This window comes from Equus asinus, chromosome X (genome assembly GCF_041296235.1).
Source record: "Equus asinus isolate D_3611 breed Donkey chromosome X, EquAss-T2T_v2, whole genome shotgun sequence".
Lineage (NCBI taxonomy): Eukaryota > Metazoa > Chordata > Mammalia > Perissodactyla > Equidae > Equus > Equus asinus.
In genome coordinates, this window is record NC_091820.1 from 109,980,954 (window position 1) to 110,006,407 (window position 25,454).

At 41.5% G+C, this 25,454-nt stretch overlaps 1 protein-coding gene across 5 annotated transcripts in view; it reads left to right on the top strand.

The window, feature by feature from the left end:
* DOCK11 (dedicator of cytokinesis 11) overlaps positions 1–25,454 on the top strand; it is a 183,377-nt gene that overhangs the window by 37,344 nt on the left and 120,579 nt on the right. For 4 of the 5 annotated variants that reach the window (XM_044763097.2, XM_014860971.3, XM_070503277.1 and 1 more), the window contains 8 exons: positions 7,777–7,893; positions 7,977–8,066; positions 8,481–8,563; positions 9,575–9,644; positions 10,254–10,349; positions 22,078–22,212; positions 24,435–24,612; positions 24,999–25,078. In XM_044763097.2, coding sequence (XP_044619032.1) covers positions 7,777–7,893; positions 7,977–8,066; positions 8,481–8,563; positions 9,575–9,644; positions 10,254–10,349; positions 22,078–22,212; positions 24,435–24,612; positions 24,999–25,078 — 849 coding nt within the window. The remainder of the gene's footprint in view (positions 1–7,776; positions 7,894–7,976; positions 8,067–8,480; positions 8,564–9,574; positions 9,645–10,253; positions 10,350–22,077; positions 22,213–24,434; positions 24,613–24,998; positions 25,079–25,454) is intronic. The other variant, XM_044763098.2, reaches the window with a different exon arrangement.

The window sequence follows — 25,454 nt, forward strand, 5'->3', positions numbered from 1 at the left end:
ATGTGGGACGCCGCCTCAGCGTGGCTTGACAAGTGGGGCCATGTCCATGCCCAGGATCAGAACCAGTGAAACCCTGGGCCGCCGAAGCAGAGCATGAAAACTTAACCACTTGGCCACGGGGCTGGCCCCTACAGCGCAACTTTTATTGCTCCTCATGCTCATGCACCACTCTTGACAGTTACCTAGTCTCTGATCTTACAGAATTTATCAACAGATGAAAAAGAAAGATAAGATGAAATGATCAGAGGCCGCATATACCCATACAGGGAAATTCTTCTGTTGGCTATAAGTGGGAATAGATGGGCTCACACACTTTAGCGCAGAAACACTTGTGCAGTTGCTCTGTTGAAGAAGATGGGGCTATCAGAGGGTATGACAGATGCGCCGAAGCCACGTGGGGCTTTAAGTTACAACAGCTTCTGTGATCAACTGGAAGGGCTGGGGTTTGTCCCCCTCCCCCACTAGCCTGTGAGCTTGTCAAGGGCAGGGGCTGGTTCTTTCTCATCTCTGCCTTGCCTGGGGCTAGCACAGGGCATGGACCTTAGACTTGCTAATGTGCCATACACCAAACTCGCTTTCTTTTCTGCATTGCCGGAAATTGTGTGCCCCCAGTGACCGTTTGGAGTGCAAAGTGTTATTTTAAGATATTCTCTGTGGAGAAAGCACTCCAAACTCTGGGACAATGTCTGACACAGAAGGGGAGCTGAAGGCCCGGAGGTTCTGGAGAAATTCCCGAGGGAGGGAGAGGGAGGAATGATGGGAAGGAGAGGCTCTGCAGGAGCCCCCACTTTTTGAGTGTTACTTCTTTGCTAAGATTGTTATTTTCAATAAAAATATGTTCAGATGCCATTGAAACTGTAGTCTGATCGCAATACTGCAAAAACCAGCTCAGCTAACTTTTGGGCTAAATTATTCTCTTTTTTAGACCAGTTGTTGCTGTGCTCCTTGCACCAAAACTTAATTTGGAGAGTGAGCTGGTAGTGGTGGTGGTGCAGGGAGGGTTTTGGATTGGGCCTGGGCCCCAATGCTGAGCTCTCTGCCTGCTTCTGCGCTCCCTCCCAGTGCGCTATAGGAGGGATTCTGTGAAGCCAGGGTTCGCTTTAGATTTGCAGAAGAGACATTCTTAGAATTCTTAAGGAGAACTGGTTTCTAAAGTAAAAGATTTACCAGTAAACTAATGACCCTTGGTATAATATCTAAGCAGAAGTAACCCAGGCTGATTTTGCATTGTTGACGGAGAAATATTACGCAATTATTATTGCTTTTTAAATGAAATTGAAATGATATGGTTAGGTTTCTAATGATAGCGTAAATAGGCTTGCTAGTAATGTGTGCTTTTAAATACATCTGTGGTTGGATGATTGAATATATACACGCGTTATATATTTACATATTTATTTTAAGATTACAAGCTTGGTTTTATAGTTATACATATATAGTTAGGATGATGAAAGGTCGGTCATCCTGTATAGTGGATGTGCAGGAACCATCACAAGGGGCCGGCCCAGTGGCACAGCGGTTAAGTGCGCACGTTCCGCTTCAGCAGCCCAGGGTTCCCCGGTTCGGATCCTGGCTGCGGATGTGGCAGCGCTTGGCAAAAGCCATGCTGTGGTAGGCATCCCACATATAATGTAGAGGAAGATGGACACGATGTTAACTCAGGACCAGTCCTCCTCAGCAAAAAGAGGAGGATTGGCAGCAGTTAGCTCAGGGGCTAATCTTCCTCAAAAAGAAAAAAAAGGAACCATCACAAAATCGTAAAGTCTAAGCATTGGATGCTGTTAGTGACTCTCACTTGGGATCCATTGTTTCCTGTCTTTGGACCAAGAAGCAGACTGTGACCGAATCTGTACTGATGAGTTTCTTTTTTCAATCTCTGTCCTTTAACTCTATGTCAGAAATCAGAGGGGCCGGCCCCATGGAGTGGTTAAGTGTGCGTGCTCCGCTTCGGTGGCCCAGGGTTTCGCTGGTTCTGATCCTGGGTGCGGACGTGGCACCGCTCATCAAGCCACGCTGAGGTGGCTTCCCACATAGCACAACCAGAAGGACCCGCAACTAAAAATACACAGCTGTGTACCGGGGGGCTTTGGGGAGAAAAAGGAAAAATAAAATTAAAAAAAAAATCAGGAAGTTCTCTCAATTTGTGGAATCATGCATTTCTGCACAGTTTTAGACTTTACCCGTGGAAGTCCTTTTAGATTTGGTCCTTAGTGGCCTGAGTAAGCCTGGTAGAATGCACTGTGTCCCAAACTGTGGTACAAAGATTGACATTTTAAAATTTTGTTTTACTAGAGATTAGGAAAATACTGAGTTGTTTTCTTTTGTGGGGGTCATATAAAGCTTACTGTTTCGGCAAATGTATTTCAATGAAGAAGAGATTTGATTGGAAGAAAAATATGAAGTATATGACAGTGCAGATGATGTGACCCGAATCTTGAAGACCGTATGTGAATGAGTCAAGTTTGGGAAACCTTGGTGGGAAAATAGAAAGGATCAGGAGTTGGAAGACCTGGATTTGAATTCTGGTTCTGCTACTAGGTGTAGATGGCTGATCTTAAACCTCTGAGCCAGGTTCTCCATGTTTAAGGTTGAAATGGTAGTACTTTCCTTGTCTACTGGAGAGGTTTTGGTAAGAAACGGGTAGAATGTCTATGACAGTGTTTTCTTAAGACTGCAAAGTGATCTTCAAGTGAAACAATGAAAAAATACTAATAATATTACTAGCAAGTTATTTCAAGAGAGCTCAGGAGTCAGTGAATGAGAACTTTCAAAGGCAAACCATTTTTTTTTTCTAGAGGGTGAAAACAGAGAAGGTTCCAAATGTAGGCTCACGGTTTTCCTGTCACTACTTAGGAAGAGAAGACTAAAACATATGCTTGCTTCTCTCTAGAGTGTGTAAATGCTTTTGCCTTTTACTGAGCACCGCTACATAGCCACCGAGAAGTACACGGTGCGACCTTGCTATTCCTCGAATGTTTATAAAGTGCCATTTATTATAACACAGTTTTCTTGAGTTATGAAAAAGGAACTTTTCAGGCCAATCAGTGCACAAACTGGCAGGAAGGAAAAATTAAAAACTTGAGAGAAAAACCCTTTTTGTGTGTGATAGAAGCCTTATTAAGGGTAACTCTTTAAGTCTAAAAATAAAATGATAAAGCCAAATAGGAAGGTTAGACAAGGGATATGTTCTAGACTGCAGGGCAGGGCCACCATTAAACCACGATGGTTCTAAGAGTCAAGGTTCTCCTTGTCTCTGATGCCAACAGAGTTATAACTGAATCCTAATGGAAGGGAAATGTGAGGTGTGGTTCTTTGGGGCTGGCTCCTACTGTAGCCTCTCTCTTCCACTTCCAGTTTGAATTGTGCTGTTACTGCCTGGGAGAGGGGTGGAGAAAAAAATGTGGGTTGGAGGCAGCTGAGGGGTTGGAGGAGAGGCTGAGTTTCTCCTCTTTTTCTTCTTAAAGAGAGGAAGCCGGGGGCCGGCCCGGTGGCGCAGCGGTTAAGTTCGCACGTTCCGCTTCTTGGCGGCCCGGGGTTCGCCGGTTCGGATCCCAGGTGCAGACATGGCACCGCTTGGCACACCATGCTGCGGTAGGCGTCCCACATAGAAAGTAGTGGAAGATGGGCACGATGTTAGCTCAGGGCCAGGCTTCCTCAGCAAAAAGAGGAGGACTGGCAGTAGTTAGCTCAGGGCTAATCTTGCTCAAAAAAAAAAAAAAAAGAGAGAGGAAGCCTGATTCACAGGCCTACATCTTTTATTGGAGGAAGATTTATAGGACCAAGAATAGCCACCCTACCTTCTACTATTGTGCTACCCTTGACAAAGGAAGTAGGAGTGAAGGCTCAGAATACTCAGTTTTGCATGAAAAGTGAAACCTTGTTTTCTATGACATGAATTTCTGGCCTTCAGAACACACGGGGAGCTGTAAGTTTCATTTTTAGAAGGCATACTCTGTACATTTAAACAAGTGATTCATTTTGACATATGCTTCTCCGTATTAATTTGACAACTACATTAGAAAGCTGAAGGGGTTTTTTTTCTTTTTCAAAGTTACTTGGGGTGGGTACTGGTGAAATTATTGTAGAGAGAGATTAACAGATGCTAATTCCACAGGTTAAACATTGAGATTTGAGGACTGTTTTCGCAATCTCTATTGGTAGGATAGTTGGCACCAAAAGCAAGACTTTGAAATTATTTTCAGTGTCTAAGGCTTGCCTTCTTCCCTGGGGCTTTATTCATCTAACTTCTCTGAGAAATTGACCCCAGACTCTGAGTGTTAGAGCTGGAAGCTGCAGTCGCAGTTTTCTTTCACTTGGGGCCATGAAGACATGGTAGATATGGGACAAGGGGGTCACATTTTCCTATCAGAAAATCTCTTGGGTTCCCAAATAGAAATTTTTCTTCTATTTCAACTCATTTTGCACGAGTATTCACAGACATGATAGGGATGGTCTGCTTCATTTGATCTCCTGGGTCTACAAATCCAACTTTAAGACTTGAAATGAAGTTTGTCTTTGTTAGGATCTTTTTCCCCCCAGCTTTATTGAGGTATAATTGAAACATAAAAGTGTATCTATTTGGGGGCCTGGCCGAGTGGTTAGGTTCGCAAGCTCTGCTTCGGTGGCCCAGGGTTTCGCCGGTTCGGATCCTGGGCGCAGACATGGCACCGCCCATCAGGCCATGCTGAGGCGGCATCCCACATGCCACAACTAGAAGGACCCACAACTTGAATACGCAACTATGTACTGGGAGGGCTTTGGGAGAAAAAGGAAAAATAAAATCTTTAAAAAAAAATGTGTGTATATTTAAAGTGTAGAATGTGATGATTTAGTATATGTATACATTGTGAAACAATTACCACAATCAAGTTAATTAACACATCTATCACCTCACAGAGTTAACTTTTTTGGGGGGTGAGGGAGAATGCTTAAGATCTACTCTCCTAGCAAATTTCAAGCATACAATACAGTGTTATTAACTACAGTCACCATGCTGTACATTAGATCCCCAGAACTTACTCATCTTATAACTGAAAGTTTGTACCCTCCGACCAACATCTCCCTATTCTCCCCATCCTCTTGCCCCTGGCAACTATTCTTTTCCTTTAGAATCCACGCATAGGTGATACCATACGGTATTTGTCTTTCTCTGTCTAGCTTACTTCATTAGCATAATGCCCTCTGGCTCCATCCATGTTGTTGCAAATGGCAGGATTTCCTTCTTTCTCATGGCTGGATAACATTCCTTTCCATATATGTATACCACATTTTCTTTATTCAGCTGTAAATGGACACTTAGGTTGTTTCCATGTGTTGGCTGTTGTGAATAAGCTGCAGTGAACATGCAGTGAACATTTGGATACTCACAAGTGGGATTGCTGGATCATATAGTAGTTCTAGTTTTAATTTCTTGAGGAATCTCCATACTGTTTTTGTTAGGATCTTTCAGACTTTTTGAACATTGATTCTCATTGGTTAGAGCCGTGTACTCTAATCTTTCTAAGTAATCGTGTAGAGGAAACTCTGAGATGCCCCTCAGATATGGAACTGTGCTCTAGGTGTGACCTATTGTGAACTGTGTATAAAAACCTTTCTCAGGGCTGGCCTGTGGCCGAGTGGTTAAGTTTGCGTGCTCTGCTTTGGCGGCCCAGGTTTTCTCTGGTTCGGATCCTGGGCGTGGACCTAGCACCGCTCATCAGGCGATGCTGAGGTGGCGTCCCACATGCCACAACTATAAGGACCCACAACTAAAATATATAACTATGTACTGGGGGGCTTTGGAGAGAAGAGGGAAAAATTAAAAAAAAATGTCTATAAAAACTGTTCTCAAAAGATTGTGTGGATACAGTGTACTGGGGACTGCCTTAGATACTATGTACACAGATATAAATATGATCCTGTCGGGGAAGTGGAAGAATTCCCCCCACCGCTTTTCCTTAAGGTTCTCATGGCTGGTCAAATAATCAAAGAGGCAGGTTAGCAAGAGAAAATCAAACAAAATTTAATAGCATGTGTACATGGGAGAAACCCAGAGGAAACTGAGTAACCCACCCATCTGGCTGAGTCCGCCTGTTTAAGTATCCTCAGCTACAGACAAGGAGGACATAGTGATCTGGGACTTCAAAGGGGAGGAAGACAATCTACATAGAGATGGAATGCAAAAGTTTGTTAAACAGGTTTTGCTGGGCCCAAAAAATGGGATTGTTGGTGTCCTTTTATCACACCTGTTTTACATCATACTGTAGCTATCACTGATATGAGCTCCTTCCTGGAATGGGCCTTCTATGTTGGAGTCCTTTAGGCAGTTTGAGGGGGGCAAGGTCAGATGCTCTTCCTGAGTCTTTTGAGGCTTCATTGTCTTCAGCTCGAAATAGTCTGCAGACCAGAGTGGCACCTCTTGGGGCGGCCTGCCCTCAACCCCATCAATCCCTATTCCAGTATGATACTGTTTCAATATATCTTAAATTCATCCATTATGATATTAAGTTTTAACAGCTCTTAAATTCAAGCTTTCTTTAGAGTTTTTATTAGAAAATGTTTAAGAAAAATAATTTTATTGAAGTAAAACATATTCTTAGAAATCACTAATATATACTCACCTTGGTTTCGAATAGTGTGTTGTTACATGGCTCTGGTTGCATCTGGATATCTCAAAGTTCATTCAACAATTAATGATTGGACGTCTGCCATGTGCCAGGTACCATTCTAGGTGCTGGGGTTCTAGCAGTAAACAAATAAAGGAAAATCCTTGCCCTTAAGTAGGCAGAGGGGTCACATCGATGGTGTATCAGATCATGGTGAGTTCAGTACAGGAAAAGATGACAGGAAGATAGGTGAGGGGTTCCTATTCCAAGTTCAGTACCTTGCACATTGGTATCTTCATGTATTTCTGAGGGGAGGAGAGTCTGCATGAGGTGGAAAGCACAGAGCCTTTGTAATCACAGACCCAGGCTGGAATTCGAGCTCGGAAGGTGGGCAAGTGACTTAACCTGAATTGAGTCCAGGATTTCTTGATCTGTAAAATGGGGACAAAGATTAAGCCTATTTTATCAGGTTCTTGTGAGTATTACATGAGAAAATGGAGACAAAGCACTTGGCCTGGTACCTGGCGTATAGAAAGGGCTCAGTAAATGCTAACTATTATTACTCTTATCATATCCTGGATTTCTCAGAGTCACTGACCCTGCTCCTTGTAACCTTAGCCTCTGGCTGGGGCCCTATATATCAGTGGTCAGGTCGCCTGGAAGTCTGACAGGGATCCACTGACTTTGCCACCTGGAACCTCACCTTTTCATGCCCTGTCCGCTGGATCAAGCATCTCCAGTACTCGCGCTTGCCCCAGCTATGCCAGAAATTGATACATCCTTTGGAGAGCGTGCCTGGGAACAGAGTAGGCACATGAATGTTGATACTTTCTCTCCTTCAGTCACCTAGTGAATAGCGCATATTTGGTAAATATCAACTGACAGGCTTCCAAATATACCACTTTTTGTTTTCGCTTAAATTCAAATTTTTGGAAGGCATCTGGATAGGCAGAGTACAGTGCTGTCTCTCCAGAACTCTTGTTTGTAGCGGAGAGGTCTGTGTGTGTACGTATGTGTTTGATGTGTGTGTCTAGTTATAGAGAATGTTTCTCTTGTCAAAGTGTCTCCTTTTAAGTGGTTATCATCATCAATAATCCCCTTCTTTTGTGAAATAATGTATCTGTAGCACATAGAGAAGAGCTTATCTCTTGTGAGTTTGACCACGTTAACATTCTTTTTGTCTCTTATTAAGGAAAAGACCAAAGTTGTTGAGCCCTTGGACTATGAGAATGTTATCACTCAAAGAAAAACCCAGATTTACAGTGACCCCCTCAGAGACCTGCTTATGTTTCCAATGGAAGATATATCTGTGAGTTCACAAGCTCTTCTTTAAAGAAAAAGCCTGCATTTTCCAAGCCAGTTCTTATAGCAAGAATGTTCTTTGTCTTCTAGATCTCAGTAATAAGTCGTCAGCGCAGAACGGTGCAGTCCACTGTACCCGAAGATGGTGAGAAAAGGGCCCAGAGTTTGTTTGTCAAAGAGGTGAGAGGCTCAAAGCCCACAGAAGAACATTCATCATATATTTAAAATATTCTTCCTTTAGTGTAAATGGAAAATAAATTATAACTTGACTGAGCTACGTAACAAGTCTATATGATGCGATATAGAGGATACAGCTTAAATACCTTTTCACAAGTAGTGTGTGTTCTGAGTCTTTTTTTTGTATTTGAATACTCTTTTAACTTGGACTCAGGGTGTTCAAGAGAGCATACAAATTGGGATTTATTACCACCGGTTGGTTTAGGAAGACATAGTGAATCCCCAAAGGAAGATTCTAGTACCAGCAATCCCCAAGTGATTTTTTAAAAGTCTGTCAGCTTATTACCAGACTTTTAAAAAGTGGATGTATACGTACTTTTCCTGCCTTTCAAATGAAAGATTCCCATTTTCTTTCAGTGTATCAAAACCTACAGCACAGACTGGCATGTGGTCAACTACAAGTATGAAGACTTCTCTGGGGACTTCCGCATGTTGCCGTGGTGAGTTTGGAATTCAAGGGAACCTTCAGGAGGAGAGGTATTAAACGTTTTACCTTTTTAAAACCACTTGTGAAACTTTTTATTTATGATTTATAATAAAGCAAAGCCTCACACAACCAGCATGTTTGGTAAGTGTATCTTGGGTAATTGAATATGTTTTGACTTTGCTCATTGAAATTTTTTCCAAAATGTTTGAGTTCACTTTTTGGCTTTGGATCATCCATATTGACCATGAAATCATCTTTATTTGATTCTGGATAATGTAGTGAGCATTTTCCAGTGGTGTCAGTGAAAAAGCTAGAAGGTATTTGGTTCAGTTTGATGACCCCAGACATCCCTTGACCAAAGTGCATCTCTTTCAGTTGAGTTGAACGACTGTTGTGGGCACACTGACCCAGGAGCCAGACTGTCGGGGTTCAAATCTTATTTCTGCCACTTACTAGCTGGATGACCTTGGGCCTGTCACTCAGTCTGTTTTAGCCCTCACTTTTCTCATCCATGATACTGCTAACCTCGCAGCATATTATACAGGAAATGTTTTGGAGAAAGAAGACTTTGTGTGGCCTTTTATAGTTTTCAAAGCACTTTCCCAGAGGAGAAAACCAAATCCTAAAGATAACCTTTAAAACCGAGTCCTAAGATGACCAGTCCAAGGGCATACAGCAAACAGATGGAAAAGCCAGAATTAGACTATGTTGTTTTTTGACCTAGGGAAAGATAAGGTTCTGTCACCACTAACAGCTCTGGCCCACATTCTTTGGCAATTTCTGCCCTCCCTACGTATTTGGACTTAGTTATGTCTTTGTTGCTGGCTGCACATGTGGGAGTCCTTATGTAAAAGGTAATGTAAGTTTAGTTAGAGGGGAGAAGCTGAGTTTGGAAAGGAGAAAAGAATTACTCCTTCTTATGTCTTGGTGTTTTCTTGGTTGTGAGAGAAAGAAGTCTACTCATCTTGCTTTCGATTTTTGTCTCTTCTGTTCAGTTTCTAAGACAATTCTCTTGCATTTTCAGCAAATCTCTGAGACCAGAAAAGATTCCCAATCATGTATTTGAGATTGATGAGGACTGCGAGAAAGATGAGGTAAGGATGGAGGCAACTGCACTGGTTTCTTCAAGGTCACTTCTGCTGAGAGAGATTTCCTTGAGAAAAGATGAGGGAAAAAATTGTTTTTGAATGATCTGTGGCCAGCTTTCAAACTACTGAGTGTTTAAAAAATTTTGTTTTAAATTGTTGCATTTCCAAATGGAGTTTAAGAAAAAGCAAGTGAAATGGGCGGTGATTTGTATATAAACATGTTTTCCCACCTGGGAGACATGTTGGTGGAGTGGCTTTTCCCTCACTGGGCATGTGGTGTAGTGATTCATCTAGACTATCCTGCCTGATACATCCCTCTTGGGACAGATGGCCCGGATGTCTGTGACATTTTGAAGTGCAGTTTGACTGTTTATATAATGCAGAAGACTTTCCCAGAAGACAGCGCATATGATTCAGTAAATATTGAGTGCCTACGGTGTGCAGAGCACAGAGCCTTTCATTCTGTAGTTAATTTCAAGTTTAATCAGGCATCTTCATGGTGGGGGGGAGCTTTATGCTTTAATTAGAAAATGGGGCAGGGTCTAGTTTGTGCCTCTCAAATGTTTGATTAGATGACTGGCTGCTGTTTCACTGATGATTTCCACTCTGTTTCAGGATTCTTCGTCTTTATGCTCTCAGAAGGGTGGTGTGATAAAACAAGGCTGGTTGCATAAAGCAAATGTAAATAGCACCATCTCAGTTACCATGAAGGTAAGAAGTAGTTATTATATTATTTCATCTTTTAAGGATATTGTCCTGAGTAGCCTGTCTGGAAACAATATTTCTTTTAAAAAGATTTTAATCTGAGCGCTAGCAAAAAAAATCTCTAATGAGAGGATTCTCACAGATGTATGGAATTTTCAAAATCTGAAAGCTCAGGATAAATTTAGAAGTGCAACTTTTAAAAGAAATGTAATTATTAGCTTCTGAATGAGGAAGTTTAAAAAGGTGGCTGTCAATTGAGTGAAGAAAATAGCTTTGAAACAAAAGGGCGTCAAATGTTCCTATGTGGAAATGAATGTGATGGGTAGAAGGATAGGGTAATCCATTTATTTAGCAAATATTAATTAGGTGCTTATTACACGTTGGTCACTGTGGCAAAATATACGGATGCCTAAGATGGGGTCCCTGGCCTCCAAGACCCTCCAGTCTAGATAAGAACCATACTGAATTAACTACTATACAAAGTGGTACCTTAGTGCTGTCAGAACTAGAGAGTTTTGTAGTTTGGCCAGAATAGTGAGTTTGTGTATGGGGTTGGTGTGAGATAAAGGTAGAAACAGAGAGGGATAAAATTGTGCAGGGCCTTGAATGCCTCGGGCATGAGGTTGGCTTTTATTCGGGAGGCTGTGAAGAGCGATTAAAATCTGAGGGTAAAACCAACCGGCTACTTGAAGACTCTGAGCAGAAAAACAAATTATTGTCTGATACCAAATATAACTGTTCTTTCAGATATTCACTATCAGATCATGTGGCTTGCTGAGGATGATTCACACTTGCATTAAGTATTAAAGGTCATTCTATCTTTCACACAGCCTGCAAGCAGAAACCACGGGTGTCTACCAAGGGGAGACTCACAGTTTATCTTCATTTAATATTTGCCTGCTGCTTTCCATTTAGTGGTCATGTCCTGTTCTCACTTTCATTTTCAAGCCCTAAAAAGAACGAATCCAAGCTGTAGGATGCTTCCTCTACGCCTCCTGTACCTAAGCATGGGCCTCGGCATGTGGTGATGCTAAGAGAATCCATTTATTGAGCACTTAATATGTGCCAGGCACCATATATGTTCTCTGTCTCCTTTAATCCTCATGGCAGCCCTATGGTCTGGATACTATTATTATTCTTAGTTTACAGATGTGGCAAGTGAGACACCAAGAAATTCAGTGATTCACCCAGGGTCACACAGCTCCAAGTTTTCAGAGGTGGGATTTGAACCGAGGTGGGATTTGAACTCAGGCTGATGCCTGAGCCTATGCTCTTAGCCAGCACACTGTCAGTGCTCTCCAGCTGAGTGAGACTCAAGGCTTTATTTAATTTTTTTTTCTTTTTCTCCCCAAGTCCCCACAGTCCATAGTGGTATATTTTAGTTGTGGGTCCTTCTAGTTGTGGCACGTGGGACGCTGCCTCAATATGGCTTGATGAGTGGTGCCATGTCTGCGCCCAGGATCTGAACCAGCGGAACCTGGGGCCGCCAAAGCGTAGTGCGCGAACTTAACCACGGGGCCAGCCCTGCAAGGCTTTATTGTAATATATCTCCTGTCAGAGTTATCAGGTTCAGAAATGCACGTGAGAAGGTTATAATTCTGTGCATGTTGTCAGAAAATGGTTCTATGGTTTTTGACTCCTTTCACTAGTGAGTTCCTCTAATGCCTTTAAATTATAATTTGCTTTACATATAACTTTTTTAGGAGCCCATATGTTATAAATCAAAATATGCTTGCCTGTAAAAAGTGCATGCTTTAAATTTTCTTTCATAGTTCATGAGCTACAGATTGGTTGATGTGGTCGGCAGAATAATGGCCCCCACAAAGATGTCAGTGTCCTAACCCCTGGGCCCTGTAAATGTTCCCTTACATGGCAAAGGAGAGTTAAAATTGCTAATCAACAGATAGGGAGAGTAGCCTGAATTATCCAGGGGGGTCCAATGTAATCACAAGGGTCCTTATGAGTGGAAGAGAGAGGCTGAAGAGGACAGCTAGAGAAAGAGATGTGAGGACAGAAGGAGGGTCAGAAAGCCGTGCTATGTTGCTGACTTTGAAGATGGAGGAAGGAGCCACAGGCCAAGAAATGTGGGCAGCCTCTGGACGCTGGAAAAGGCAGGGAAATGGATTCTCCCTTAGAGATTCCAGAAAGGAACGCAGCCCTGCTACAACTTTGATTTTAGCCCAGCGAGACCCATGTCAGACGTTTCACCTACAGAACTGTGAGAGAATACATTTGTGTTGTTGAAGCACTAAGTTTGTGGTGATTTGTTACAATGGCAGTAAAAAACGAACTCAACCAAATTAGTCAGTCAAAGATTGATTGTTTAGCTATATATTTTCTATCCCTGAGCTTGCAAACTCCACCACTTACAGGGGCCAGGCAGGAACCATAAATTCATGGAGTGGGTGGTGGGTCTGAGGCAACCTGGTGACCACATGGCCTGGCTGAAGGGGACAGCTGCTGCTTATCTCCAGCTAATTGTTGCTCTGCTGCTGCTGAGCTAGGCTCTTTGCTTTTTTTTTTTTTTTTCTCTTTTTATCCACAGCTGTTCACATTTTGGCCACTTTCTCTTTTTTTTAGCAAGATACAATTCACATACCATAAAAACACTTATTTCTTTTTAAAACCTCTTGAACATTAGGCAAAGGAAGGAAAAGAAAGACTAAACCAAATTGGTCGTATGTGCTACTCAGCTCTTTAAAAAAATGAATAGGGAATAATTTGAAATATAAAGGCCATAATGAGATGTGGGAATTGTCCGGGGTTGTGGGTCTCATTTATCCCAGCTATTCTCAATTATGGATTATGGCTTTCTCCATTTTGGCTTTCTGGGAGCTGAATAGATATCCTGTATTCTTCTGGTTTCACCTCCTAAGCCATAGCAGTGGTATTGTATTTCAGGGTTTATCACAGCTAGAATGGGCATGAGAGGAAGCTTCAGCCAGATTCAGTTAAAAGTGTCTGAGGGATTGTGCCAAGATTTTTTTCGTCTAAGAATTGTGTTTTAACTATTATTTAGTTCAGCACCGTTAAAACTTGCAGTGTTTACTGTGCTCTCTATAAGTCATGTGTCACTTAATGACAGGGATACATTCTGATATATGCGTTGTTAGGTGGTTTCGTCCTTGTGCAAACATCCTCGAGTGTACTTACACAAACCTAGATGTTATAGCCTGCTACACACCTCGGCTAGATCGTACGCATCTTATGGGACCACCGTTGCATATGCAGTTTATCATTGACTGAAACGTCGTTATGCACTACATGCCTGTATATAAATAGAGGGCATGTGAATGTATGGAGCAGTCAGGGGGACGGTTGGGCATGGGGAGTCATTTTGTTTGAACTCACGCTTGTCCCCTTGGGCGCCCTGTTACAGGGCGGAGGATCATACACGTTCTTCCTGCTTCAGGCCTGGATTGGCTCAGATAGAGGAGAGAGGCTAAACCTAAAGGCGGGTGAGCAGCTGGCCCAAATCCTGCAGAGTTGGGAGAGGCAGAGACAGAAGAACTGAGGCAATGGGCAGACACAATTTATGAGACATTCTGACAGGAAAATTTCTGTATATTTGTTTATACTTTGTTCGTCTTTGAAGTGAAGAATATTAATGAGTCTCGTAAGCAAAAGGGAAGATGATTGGGGCATGCTATTATCTGATTCATTTTCCCAATACTGGTGGCAGTTTTACCCTTGGTGCATCTGGAGTCCCCTGCTAGGATTTTGGTGGCTTTAGCAGTGAGCACCACAGGACCAGAGCTCGCAGAGTTGAAAGCAAAGAACCAGTTTACTATTGGAAAATTCAAGCTCTGATAGCCCCTGCAAACTCACAGCAGACTAACCAGGAAGCCAGCGCAGAAGGATCTGAGTATTAATCCTGACTCACTGGCAAATAACAGCCTGCATGAGCCATGCGTCTTCCCTCCTATTTTATCTGTGCCTCCTTGATGCGCTGTGGCTTGACATTGGCCTGCAGATCCCTCTGGGGTTGACAAAGACTAAAGCGGGGCAGCGTGGTGCCTTTTAGAGTGAGGTGTAAGTTTAAGAGTCTTTATTCGTTAAAAAAATCATGTCGAATCAGTCCTTTGAAAAGTTTGAAATTATGCACAACAACTGTAAACTATTTTTATGAACAAGTCTGTAGTCCTTTTCCTGGACAGAATCAAATAGTGAGAAAGGGAGAAATAGAATCATGAGAGAAGGTGGAAAGAAAAAAATGAAGGCAAGAGGGTTAGAAAAGACTCAGCAAAGGCCAGTAGATAAAAGGAAATCAGAAGACTCCGACTTTATAAAGTCTTTTGAGAAAGCAATCACACAACCTATAATGGGATGTGAATAACGTGGCCAAAGTCATTGTCTCTGGGCTGCTTCAGTAAGTTACGCCTCCCCAGCCAGCTGCCAGACAGTTTTGGAAGAACATTCAAGTCGATGGTGATGGGCTCAGGGGAAAAGGGGCTGGTGAAGGAACTAAGCTGAGTTCTTCATATTGGAGGATTATAAGACCCCATATACATGGAATATAAGTTTGCATTTCTCCAGTATATACCTTTCTGCCAGCTCTGGTCAGTTGTTAAGATATAGTCTGCACCATTTTTTGTAATTGTCGTTATTTTCCAGAAGTGCTTGCTGAGCATCCCTGTTATTGGCTGAGAAACTAGCCCTGAGGAAGCCAGGCTACAGGAGAGCTGCCAGTGCTGTGCATCTCTTCAAAAGTCCCAGTTCTTGGTGCCCGAGCACTTCTTTTCCCTCAGGAGGATGCTGGCATCACGCATCTCTTGCAAAAGCTTTGTTGGTTGTCTGGGCACAGTGACCACTTTGCTCAGAGCTTATAATTTGCTTTGTTCCTGGTGTTCATGTTAAAACAAGACAGGCCTTGTCATAGGTGATTAATTTCCTCAATTTGTACTTTCTAGTTAATGAGAATACACCCCGTTGCCACTCTTCAATTCCTGGAAACGTTTTGGAGAGAAGTTTAAGATATCATAGAGAATAAATGATCCCTTGGACAGAAACTCCAATCCTAACAGAAACCTATTCATTTACATTCTCTCTTTCTCAAGTAGCTGCTAGAGACATCTGCTTTTTTTGACTGATTCCATATCAGGGAAGGAATTTAACGTGGACTAGATAGCTATGATATTGGACATGACCTTCCCCTGGTATTTAGAACTATTTTTCCTAAGGGATGTAATGATATATGCAATAAGGAAGAATCTGATCTCAAGGGTGCTTTATCATTAGAAAAAAAAATCTGTTGCAGATTCTTGGCCAACCCCTGGGACACCCACCTTTATGCATCTTCTTGGGTCAATTTGGTCACATTCCTCTAGCTCCCTCCTCCCCACTCTCAGCAATTAAATGTTGAAGTGTCTTGGTATGTTATCGGGGTTGCAAGTTCAACTGCTTGATGAATGACTCACTTCTGGTGCCCTTTTTCTTTCTCTTTTTCACAAAAGAGAGCCATTTGTTATATATCCAGAGTCTAAAAGCCCTCACTTATTCTTTGACTGTTATGGGAGGGATTTTTTCCCTTCTGCAGTGGGAGAACAACAAATCAAAAGGGGATTTTACCTAAGAAAGCACATAGGGTATTAAAATAATTGCTAGGAGGCCAAAGTCACTGTGTTTATTGGAACAAAAGGAAGAGAAAATCTTTTCCTTTTGATCTGTTAGTGCATTGTATTCTCGAGTCTACCAGACTCTCACAGCTGACAAACTGATTACGCTCAGTTTATGGGTAAGGTTTCTCAATAATTTGTTTCTTATGTTTTGTTTTCCCTCATTCATTGGTGACTATTTAAAGCCATTTATTCGGGACTCCTTATGTGCCAGACACTGTTAGGAATCAATGAATTCACCACCAAATATATATTGATTACCTTCTTAGTACAAGGTGTTAGGATTACAGAGGGTAGAGAGAAGTGTAACAGGTGGAGCTTAAAACCTATTTGAGGGGGCTGGCCCTGTGGCCGAATGGTTAAGTTTGTGTGCTCTGCTTCGGCGGCCCAGGGTTTCACCGGTTCAAATCCTGAGAATGGACCTAGCACCACTCATCAGGCCATGCTGAGGCGACATCCCATGTACCACAACTAGAAGGATCCACAACTAAAATATATACAACTGTGTACTCGGGGCTTTGGGGAGAAGAAGGAAAAATAAAATCTTAAAAAAAAAATCCTATTTGGGGAGATGAGACACACAATAAAAATAATATGTTGTTTAAAGGTGATACCGAGACCAAGTGCTATGTGAGTCCAGATTGCTGTGATCTGGGGTCAGAGAAGGCTTCTCGAAGGGGGTGGAGCCTCACAGGAAGGGAATCAGAAAGGAGGTGAGTGTGGAAGGCAGTATGTACAGGGCAGGTGTGTTAAGTGAAGTTAGGTAGTCATGGGAGATGAAGTTGGTTTGGTCCTTTGGTATCTCGCTGTGCCTCAGTTTCTCCTCTGTAACATAGAGCTCTTAATAGTGATTACCACACAGGGTCGTTATGAGGATTAAACGATATAATATGAGGAAAGCACTTAGCCAGCGACTATAATGTAGTGAGCACTCCACAGATGCCAGCAATTGTCATTATTTCATATTAGTAGTAGGATTGTGGGAGCACCTTGAATGCTGGAACCGGCACGTGAACCTTACCACGTGGGTAATGGAAGGTCATTGAAGATTTGAGCAGGGCCATGCCATGCTGAAATACAGCTGATAAAATAATTTGTCTAATGAGAAGGGTGGCTTATAGACCGCTCCTACTAGACTTTGCTTCCAACTAAATAGTTAAATCTTTAGTGCCCAGATGTGGTGGAATTATTTAAGAAAAGCTATTTGATTTTTAACCAGTTTCCCAGAGGGTAGACTTACGTGATATATTAAAACTTGGTGGGACTGTAAAATGATATGGTGGAGAGAGATGAGTGATATATTAGGTTGCCAACCTACTGGTAGGGGTTCTTCAGCAGGATGAAGTTCCTAACATTCTGGTATAATTAACTACAAGTCAGTTTTCTAAGTCATGGGGTTTCTTCCCCGTTGTTTCTTTCATCTTTGATTAGAACAGCTCTGAGACCCAGTTATGTCTCTTGCTCTCCTGCTTTCTCCGTTTCCTTGCTGCCTCTTCTTTCCTGTCCTGAGAGTCAAGTAAGTTTCTGCCACCCTATTTCTACATTGTTTCTGGCCCACCTACTTTGCCAAAGCCTTTAGAACATCCTTTCTCAGGGCTCCTGGTTCATGTAATTTAGCAGTAAATAATTACCTATAGGTAACACACACAGGTAAAAACTCTTGAGATTTGTTATATAAAAATGATAAAAGGCTCTCCTAATTTGAGGATACTAGGTGCTCAAGCTTTCCTGCCTTCCATCTTTGATTCAACTGAGTGACCAAAGGCCTTTGTTCCTGCTCCAGAAAGGGTCATGTGGTAAATGTTCAAAAGGTTGTCACCCAGACGGCTCAGGGCTTTCAGGATACTTGGCAGGACCTGATCCCAGAGAATTCTCTCTTTTGACTTCCTCTCTCTTTTCTTCTTCTGGGTGGTCTGAGTTGGCTGCTCATCAGGATCTGTGCTTCTCACTAAGTAAGGTGGGGAATGTTCAGCTGTGTTCACCATCTAGGAGAAATAATAAAGGTGAGGAAGAGGAGGAAGAATATGGGTGTTACAGAGAAACACCATTCTATCAGAGGAAACCACTGGAGAATCTGCACTGGAGAATGAATTATTCATTCATTCTTCATTTATTTTACACAATTTTATTGAGTCTAGGTACTGTTAGAGATACTGGGGGTACAGCACTGTTAGAGGTACTGGGAGTATAGTGGTGGATGACACATGGACCTTAGCAGTCTAAAATAGACAGAAAATAGATAGATGAATAAGATATATTTGCATAGTGATCATTCTGTGAGAAAGATAAAATAGGGGGCTACGATGAGGGCAGGTGGTCACAGAAGCCCTCTCAGAGGAGGTAAGATTCAATCAAAGACCAAGGAAGTAAGAAAGCGAACTGTGGGTATGTGGATGTGTGGGGAAAGAGGTCCAGGCCAAGGGAACAGAAAGTGCAAAGGCCCGAAGGAGCTTGCTTGGGGTGTTTGATGATTAGCTGGGAAGCCAGTGTAGCTGGTGCAGTGTAATTAGAGATAAAATCCAAGAGGTAATTCGAGGCCAGATGATGTACATCATCCCAGGCTATGGTGAGGATTTGGGATCTTATTCTTACCTTGGTGGGATGCCATTGGACGGTTTGGGCAAGATTCTCTTTGTTCGTCCCTGTCATATGATTCTGACTCCAGTTCTACCGTTGACTTGTATGTGTGACTTGAGTGAGCCCTTGGTCTCTCAGTTTGCTGTTAGGTAAAATGTGAATAATGGTGCTTATCCCCACGCGATATTAAAAGAACTAGCTATTGGTTACAAAGGACTTGAGGCCTTCAGATGAAAAGTATGAAATAGAGTATTTACCACTCTTCTATATAGTAATTATATTAATAGCTGCCGTCTTATTGAAATGGAAAAAACAATGAAGACCTGTGCCCTAAATAGCAACATCTTGGAAATTTAAAAAATGTCAGGGAGGTCATGTTTCTGATTTTCCTTTTGGTTCCATGTGAGAGATTTAGGATACTCCTTTCTTCTTTGGAAGGTACCTTAAAAGCTTCCCAGAAGTTGAAACCCAGGATATATCACAGAATATTCGAATGAGAAAACATCGTTGGTGGGTCTTACAGATCTGTTGTGGGGGCAGTCTCATTTCTGTAGAAATGACTTTTTAAAAACATTTCTTACTGTACCAACTGTGAGCTTCTAGCCTGTAGGAAATCCCTTGGGGAGGGCGGCCTCCAGCCTAGGGATGCTGCTGTGTTATTTGTTCAGTTTCAGTAAAATTATTTATAGATCCTGAAAACAATGATCTTATACATCATCTTGTCTGATCCTATCATTTTACAAGTGAGGAAACCGAGAATCAGAGTCTTGAGGATAACTCACTGCTGGTGAGCAGGGGTGCTGGATGAGAATCAAGATCGTCTGTCAGGCATCTGCGCTCTCCCCAGATTCATGAGCTCCCTACCTCCGTGTCACATTTAGACATAATTGCAAACTTACAGGAAGCGATTTACTGTAATTTCAGATCCCTTTCCATCTCTATTCTAATGATGTGCTCTGCTAATACTGGAAGTGGGGGCTGCCACAAAACATCTTAGCTTGGTGAGGCAGCTGTACATGAAAAAAATTTCACAGACTATAATTTGACTCTGTGCTGCAAATGTTTTGCTCTTTTTCTCTGCCTCTGTCCCTCTCTTTGTTGCTGGCTGTGGACTCTGCAAGTAAAGTCTACAGACTGTACCACGGAGTCTATAGTCTTTGAATTTTAGATTTGATCATAGTGCAGATTCTAATCTTGTTGTAACTTTTTCATTTCAATTAATTTTTGTCTGGAAAATGTATTTTAACTTTTTTCATACATGATTGTTGTAATAACTTTTAAAAAGTGGTGTTTTGTTCTTTTGAAATGAGCTCAGTATGTGATTTTGGTCTACTGGTCCCCTCTTTTTTTTTCTTTTAAAGATTTTATTTTTCCTTTTGCTCCCCAAAGCCCCCTGGTACATAGTTGTGTATTTTTAGTTGTGGGTCCTTCCACTTGTGGCATGTGGGACACCGCCTCAGCATGGCCTGATGAGCGGTGCCATGTCCGTGCCCGGGATCCAAACCAGTGAAACCCTGGGCAGCCAAAGCAGAGCGCGCGAACTTAACCACTCGGCCACGGGGCTGGCCCCTGGTCCCATCATTTTAATAACGGATATGAACCATTATCATGAAAATAAACAAAGATATAGATATATAATCACCATTATGATCAGCATTTTCCTTGTCTATGAATATAGATTTCTTCAATCATAGCTCTAATAACCTTAAATGTGGGTGAATCAAATATGAGAGTATATCTCGTATACACATATGAGAATGTATCTGTACATTCTCATATTATGAGGTCACACACACGCTCAGACACACACTCACTCACTCTTTCTGTACCTTCGTATCCTATTGCAGTAACGTTTACTTGATTGGCATTGAAAAACAAAGTGATATTTTCTGCTTGCTCTCCTTTCTGTTGATCGCACATAGCCCACGTGGCCACTCCCTGAAATGGAAGCTGTGGCATTTACCAGTCTAACCTGTTAGGGTGTTCCTCACACTGATATATTTATGTCACTCATTCCAAAATCAATGATATTTAAACAAGTCAAAAATAACTACAAGCATATTATTTCTTTTTACTGGTTTTCCTAAAAAGAAATGCCCCTTCACGTGTTTCTATATTTTGCTTACTCATGCTATGGAGAAATGAATTGTTGGGATTTCAGATACTTTGCCGGAAGTTAAATAGTTTTCAAGAAGAATCTTGCCAAATAAATACTCTTTCCATAATTAAAGTTCTTAAAATAGTCAGATATCATACTGGATAATCAGATGGGTGATTGAAAATGGCAAGCTTAAATGTTGAAGCCAACTTCTGTCAGTAAGACAAGATGCATAGGAATGCATTTCCTCAATAATCACCAAGACTCTCTTTCCTAGTCTCTCTTGCCATTCTCACCCTGAAATGATTTTAGATCCATCATCCTGGGGGATTTGACTGTAACACATGCTTGACACAACTTGCAGTTTGTGGCTTATTCTGAGAAGCATAGATTCATCAGAGAACTCTGAATCCCCTTTTTCCACCTCCTTCATCAGATCTAAGACTCTTTTTCTAAAAATTATTTTATTGAGGTCATATTGGTTTATAACATTGTGTAAATTTCAGGTGTACGTTATTATATTTCAGCTTCTGTATAAACTGCATCATTTTCACCACCAACAGTCTGGTTTTTATCCGTCACCATATATATGTGTCCCTTTACCCCTTTCACCCTCCCCCACTTCCTTCCCCGCTGATAACCACAAATCTGTTCTCTTTATCTATGTGTTTGTTTGTTGTACTTCCACATCTGAGTGAAATCGCACAGTTTGTCTTTCTCTGCCAAGACTCTCTTTAGGGGAGAGAAGAGGGGCAGCATGAACAAGTCAAGCTGTCTTCCTCCTTTTCCCTGTTCTTGGGGGTTTCACTATGAATTGTAGCAACAGGTTATTCCTTAACTGTTCTGAGTCCCTAATTTCAAACGGATGGTACAATCCTATTGGACCTGTCGACTCAAATCTCAGCATGCAGGGCACTCAACAACAACTGGTAGGCAACTAATGACTCTCAGCGTTTGCCTGTGAGTGTATTATAAGTTGGACTTTCAGAAGCAAGGACACTGGAACAGCACAGATGAGTGCAGTAAGATGTGCAGGTGAAATGTAAATATATGCTAAAGGGGTATGTGTCTGTCTGTATATATATTTTTATATTTATACATGGATTTATGGTGATGTGAATGAAATTATAAGAATCTAGTCATGGTTTGCATTCAAATGGGAAAAGGATGCTATAGTGAAATGATAGTGATTCAGATACGAAAATGCTTTATAAACTTCAACTTCTCTAGATATTTGATTAACTGAGAGTAAGTCACTTGACTTAAAATTCTCCATCTTAAAACAATGAAGATAATTGTAATTCCTAATGGCTTTTCAGAGTTGTCTGAAGATTGTCCAGATATAATGCCTGTGGCAAGCTCTTCAAGGTTTTTTAGTTCCAAGCAGCTGTTTAAATGCAATGTATATGTAACAAATGTGTCATTGCTGGGTTTTCCCCCATAGGTATTCAAGAGACGGTATTTTTACTTAACTCAACTTCCTGATGGTTCATATATTCTCAATTCCTATAAAGATGAGAAAAATTCGAAAGAATCTAAAGGTTGCATCTACTTGGACGCCTGCATTGACGTTGTTCAGGTAGGGCCGTAGAGCTAACATTTCTGTCTCTTTCTCGAAGAGGATATTGATCGACTATTAAGAATCTCAGCATTTTTTTGTCTTGGTTAATGGCATCTCCATCCACCAAAACATTCATTAACTTCAGTGTCCTTTTGAGTGCCCCACTCTCACTCTGTGCCAGTATTCGAGTGTTTACCCAGTCCTTTGGAGACAAGAGTGTCTCTTGAATCTCTTACCTTCTTTCCATTCTCACTGCCCTTCTTCTGGTTCTCCCTTTTATCATCTCGTGGCCAGAGTCAGGCTTTCTTGCCTTCTGATTTGTTTTCCTGCTCCAGTGCATCTTCCTGAGACAGACGGGGTCCTTCACTTGCCTACTCAGAACCTTTTGGCTCCTGATTTATCGTCTTGCGGAGTGAGACCTAAAGCTCTTCCCATGGCATTTCAGGCCCACAGTGATTTGGCCTTACCCTGCTTTCTAACCCCATCCCCTCTGCGTCCTCTCATACATTCTGTGCTCTAGTCACGCCAAACTCAGTGCTCCAGAGGTTCGCATGTGTGTGGCTTTCTTACGTTTGTTTCTTTGCTTGGTGTATACTTTTCCCTTCTCGTTCCTATTTGAATGCTATCTTTTAAGACTCGGCTCAAATGGCACTTCTACCATGAAATGTTTTCTGTTTCCTTCCTCACCCTCATGCACTAAGTGGAATTAAGCTCCACCTCTCGTGTGCTACCACTACTTTTCCCTCCATCATATGACTGAATCATAATCTAATTTGTGGTTAATTCTGCACACTCCTTTTTGGAGTACAGGGACCATATCTTATTCATGTCTGTGTCCCTTGTACTAATTAGCAGTGTTGTGCACACAATAGGGGCTTAATAAATGTTTGCTGATTTGAATAACTGAAGAAGCATGGACAAAGACTGGATGGGAAACAGAGGGTAGAGAGAGAATCTAAATAGGAAGTCGATTGACCAAGAGATAGGAGCCATTACTATAGAGCCAGGGCAGCATGGTCGACCAGAAGGAGCACTGGGCTGGTTAGGAGGCAGGAGATGCCCGTTAAATGCCCTCACCTACCTGAATCCTAATTTTCAAAACTGTAAAGTGGGATTAATAATGTCTTCTTACCAAACGAGATTGTCATGAAGATCAAAGGAAAAAACGCTTTTAAAAACGTGAAGATCTATGTGAATAGAGGTGCCTTCTTTTTTTATATATGTAATAGCTTTTTTATCCAACTGGCAGAAGAGGCATGCACAGTTCCCAGATTTTCTCAATTAGCTCTAGACCGGATTGACCTTTCTTTAGAGCGTTCCCGGGCTCTGCTTTCCCCATCTATTTATGATTCCCCCCCTTCCCAAATATTTTCAAGTATATAAATCTTTATGACTTGCTACAGCAGTTTAATTTCATCCTTTACTGTCCTTTGAAGATGAGAAGGAGGAACTTTCGTGGTTCCTTCTTGAATAATGACCATGCAGTGGAAAAGTATTGATTCATGAGCCTTTCTTGAAATGAACGCTGAGGTATTTGGGAGGGAGAGGACGGTGCTATCTTTTTTTTCATGACAGAGGAGGTGGTAATATGAAAGAATACGTCATCATATTTGAGGATGAATTTGAAGTTTTACAAAAGTTTCCTTGTGTGCTAGTGTTCAGCATAGGCTGTTTCCATGTTTTTTACTGGGATCCACAATTTAATGTGACCCAACTACAGTCTTCTTTTATGCTACTGTGATGCATTTCATCTTATGCATGGTAACGTGAATCAGGTATCAATATTGTGTTTGATGGTGTGATATAAAGCAGGTCCCAGATTTATTTCAGGTCATATTTAAGCCTATTTTTAAGGGCTGATTTTGAAAACCTGTAAATATGCAAGGAAAACTTTAAGCAAAGTGGGAATAGTAAAACATCCGCTTATTTTTATGGTGCTAGTTTGATTATCTAAATGTGAAGGATGTCAAAAGGCCTTAAGTGATAATACTCAACAAGTAGTATTTTATGCCACCTTTGTGCATATACCACTGTGCTCAGTACTAAGGGTAACAAAAAAGATGTTTGACATGGTCATTCATTGTGTCGGAGTTATAAATTCTTGTTGGTAGAGGCAATTGTTTCGTGAAAGTATTGATGTACATATGTGCTAAGCTGAGGTAAAAATAAATAAACTAATGAAATCTAATATTAAAAGGGGAACTAAATTAACTGAACACATGCTTTTTTATTTCCTCTAGTGCCCCAAAATGCGGCGTCATGCTTTTGAACTCAAGATGTTAGATAAGTATAGCCATTATCTGGCTGCCGAAACTGAGCAGGAAATGGAAGAATGGTTGATAACTTTGAAAAAGATTATTCAGATCAATACTGACAGTTTAGTGCAAGAGAAAAAGGAGACGGTAGAAACAGCACAAGGTCAGAATTTTTAAATGATTCATTACTGAGGTAAAGCCCTTGTCTTTAATCCATGGGGATGTCCTTTGTGTAGGGTGAATATAGAACTCTTAACCTTGAAGGTTGACCTACTTCATTAAAAGTGACTATGGAGGCTGATAGATTTTTTTAAGAGTTGATGCTGCGCTGACTCTGACACATGAAATATAACCAGACTAAAACGGATAGGGAATTCATGGCAGATTTTCAAAAGTCCATTAAAGTTTTCCCTATGCTTTCATAATCAAAATTCTTTGCAATAAATCTAGTAGGAGAGGATGGGGTGGGAGAGATAGTTAGGGTATTCCTCTTAGGTGATTAGTAATGGTCTGCATGGTTTGGAACATCTGCTTTTAATGAATTTGCAGATGATGAAACTAGCAGCCAAGGAAAAGCTGAGAACATCATGGCCAGTTTGGAAAGGAGCATGCATCCGGAACTGATGAAGGTACATCTTTCTTATGGCAACTTGCCTTCAACTGAGACAATGCAGGATTAGCTGTTTAAGTTGTAATGCTGGATTCCATTTGGCAATGTCACTTCTAAGTTAAGAACCATAGCAAATTAGTGAAACAGGTAGAGATTGTAAAAGGAAAGTTATACTCTTAAAGTTGGACCTGTAAGTGCCAACTAACAGTTTGGAAAATCTTGTGGGGTTTTTCCTAGGTGCCAGGAAGTACTTCTAGGTTCTTGTGAGTGTATTAATTTTGTCTGCTCCTTCTTATTCAGTTTAATTGCTGCACTTCATTCGTAAAGAAATACTCTTCATTCAAGGGGTTGTTGATGCAGATTGAACATGATATTCGATCTAATGATTTGTATAT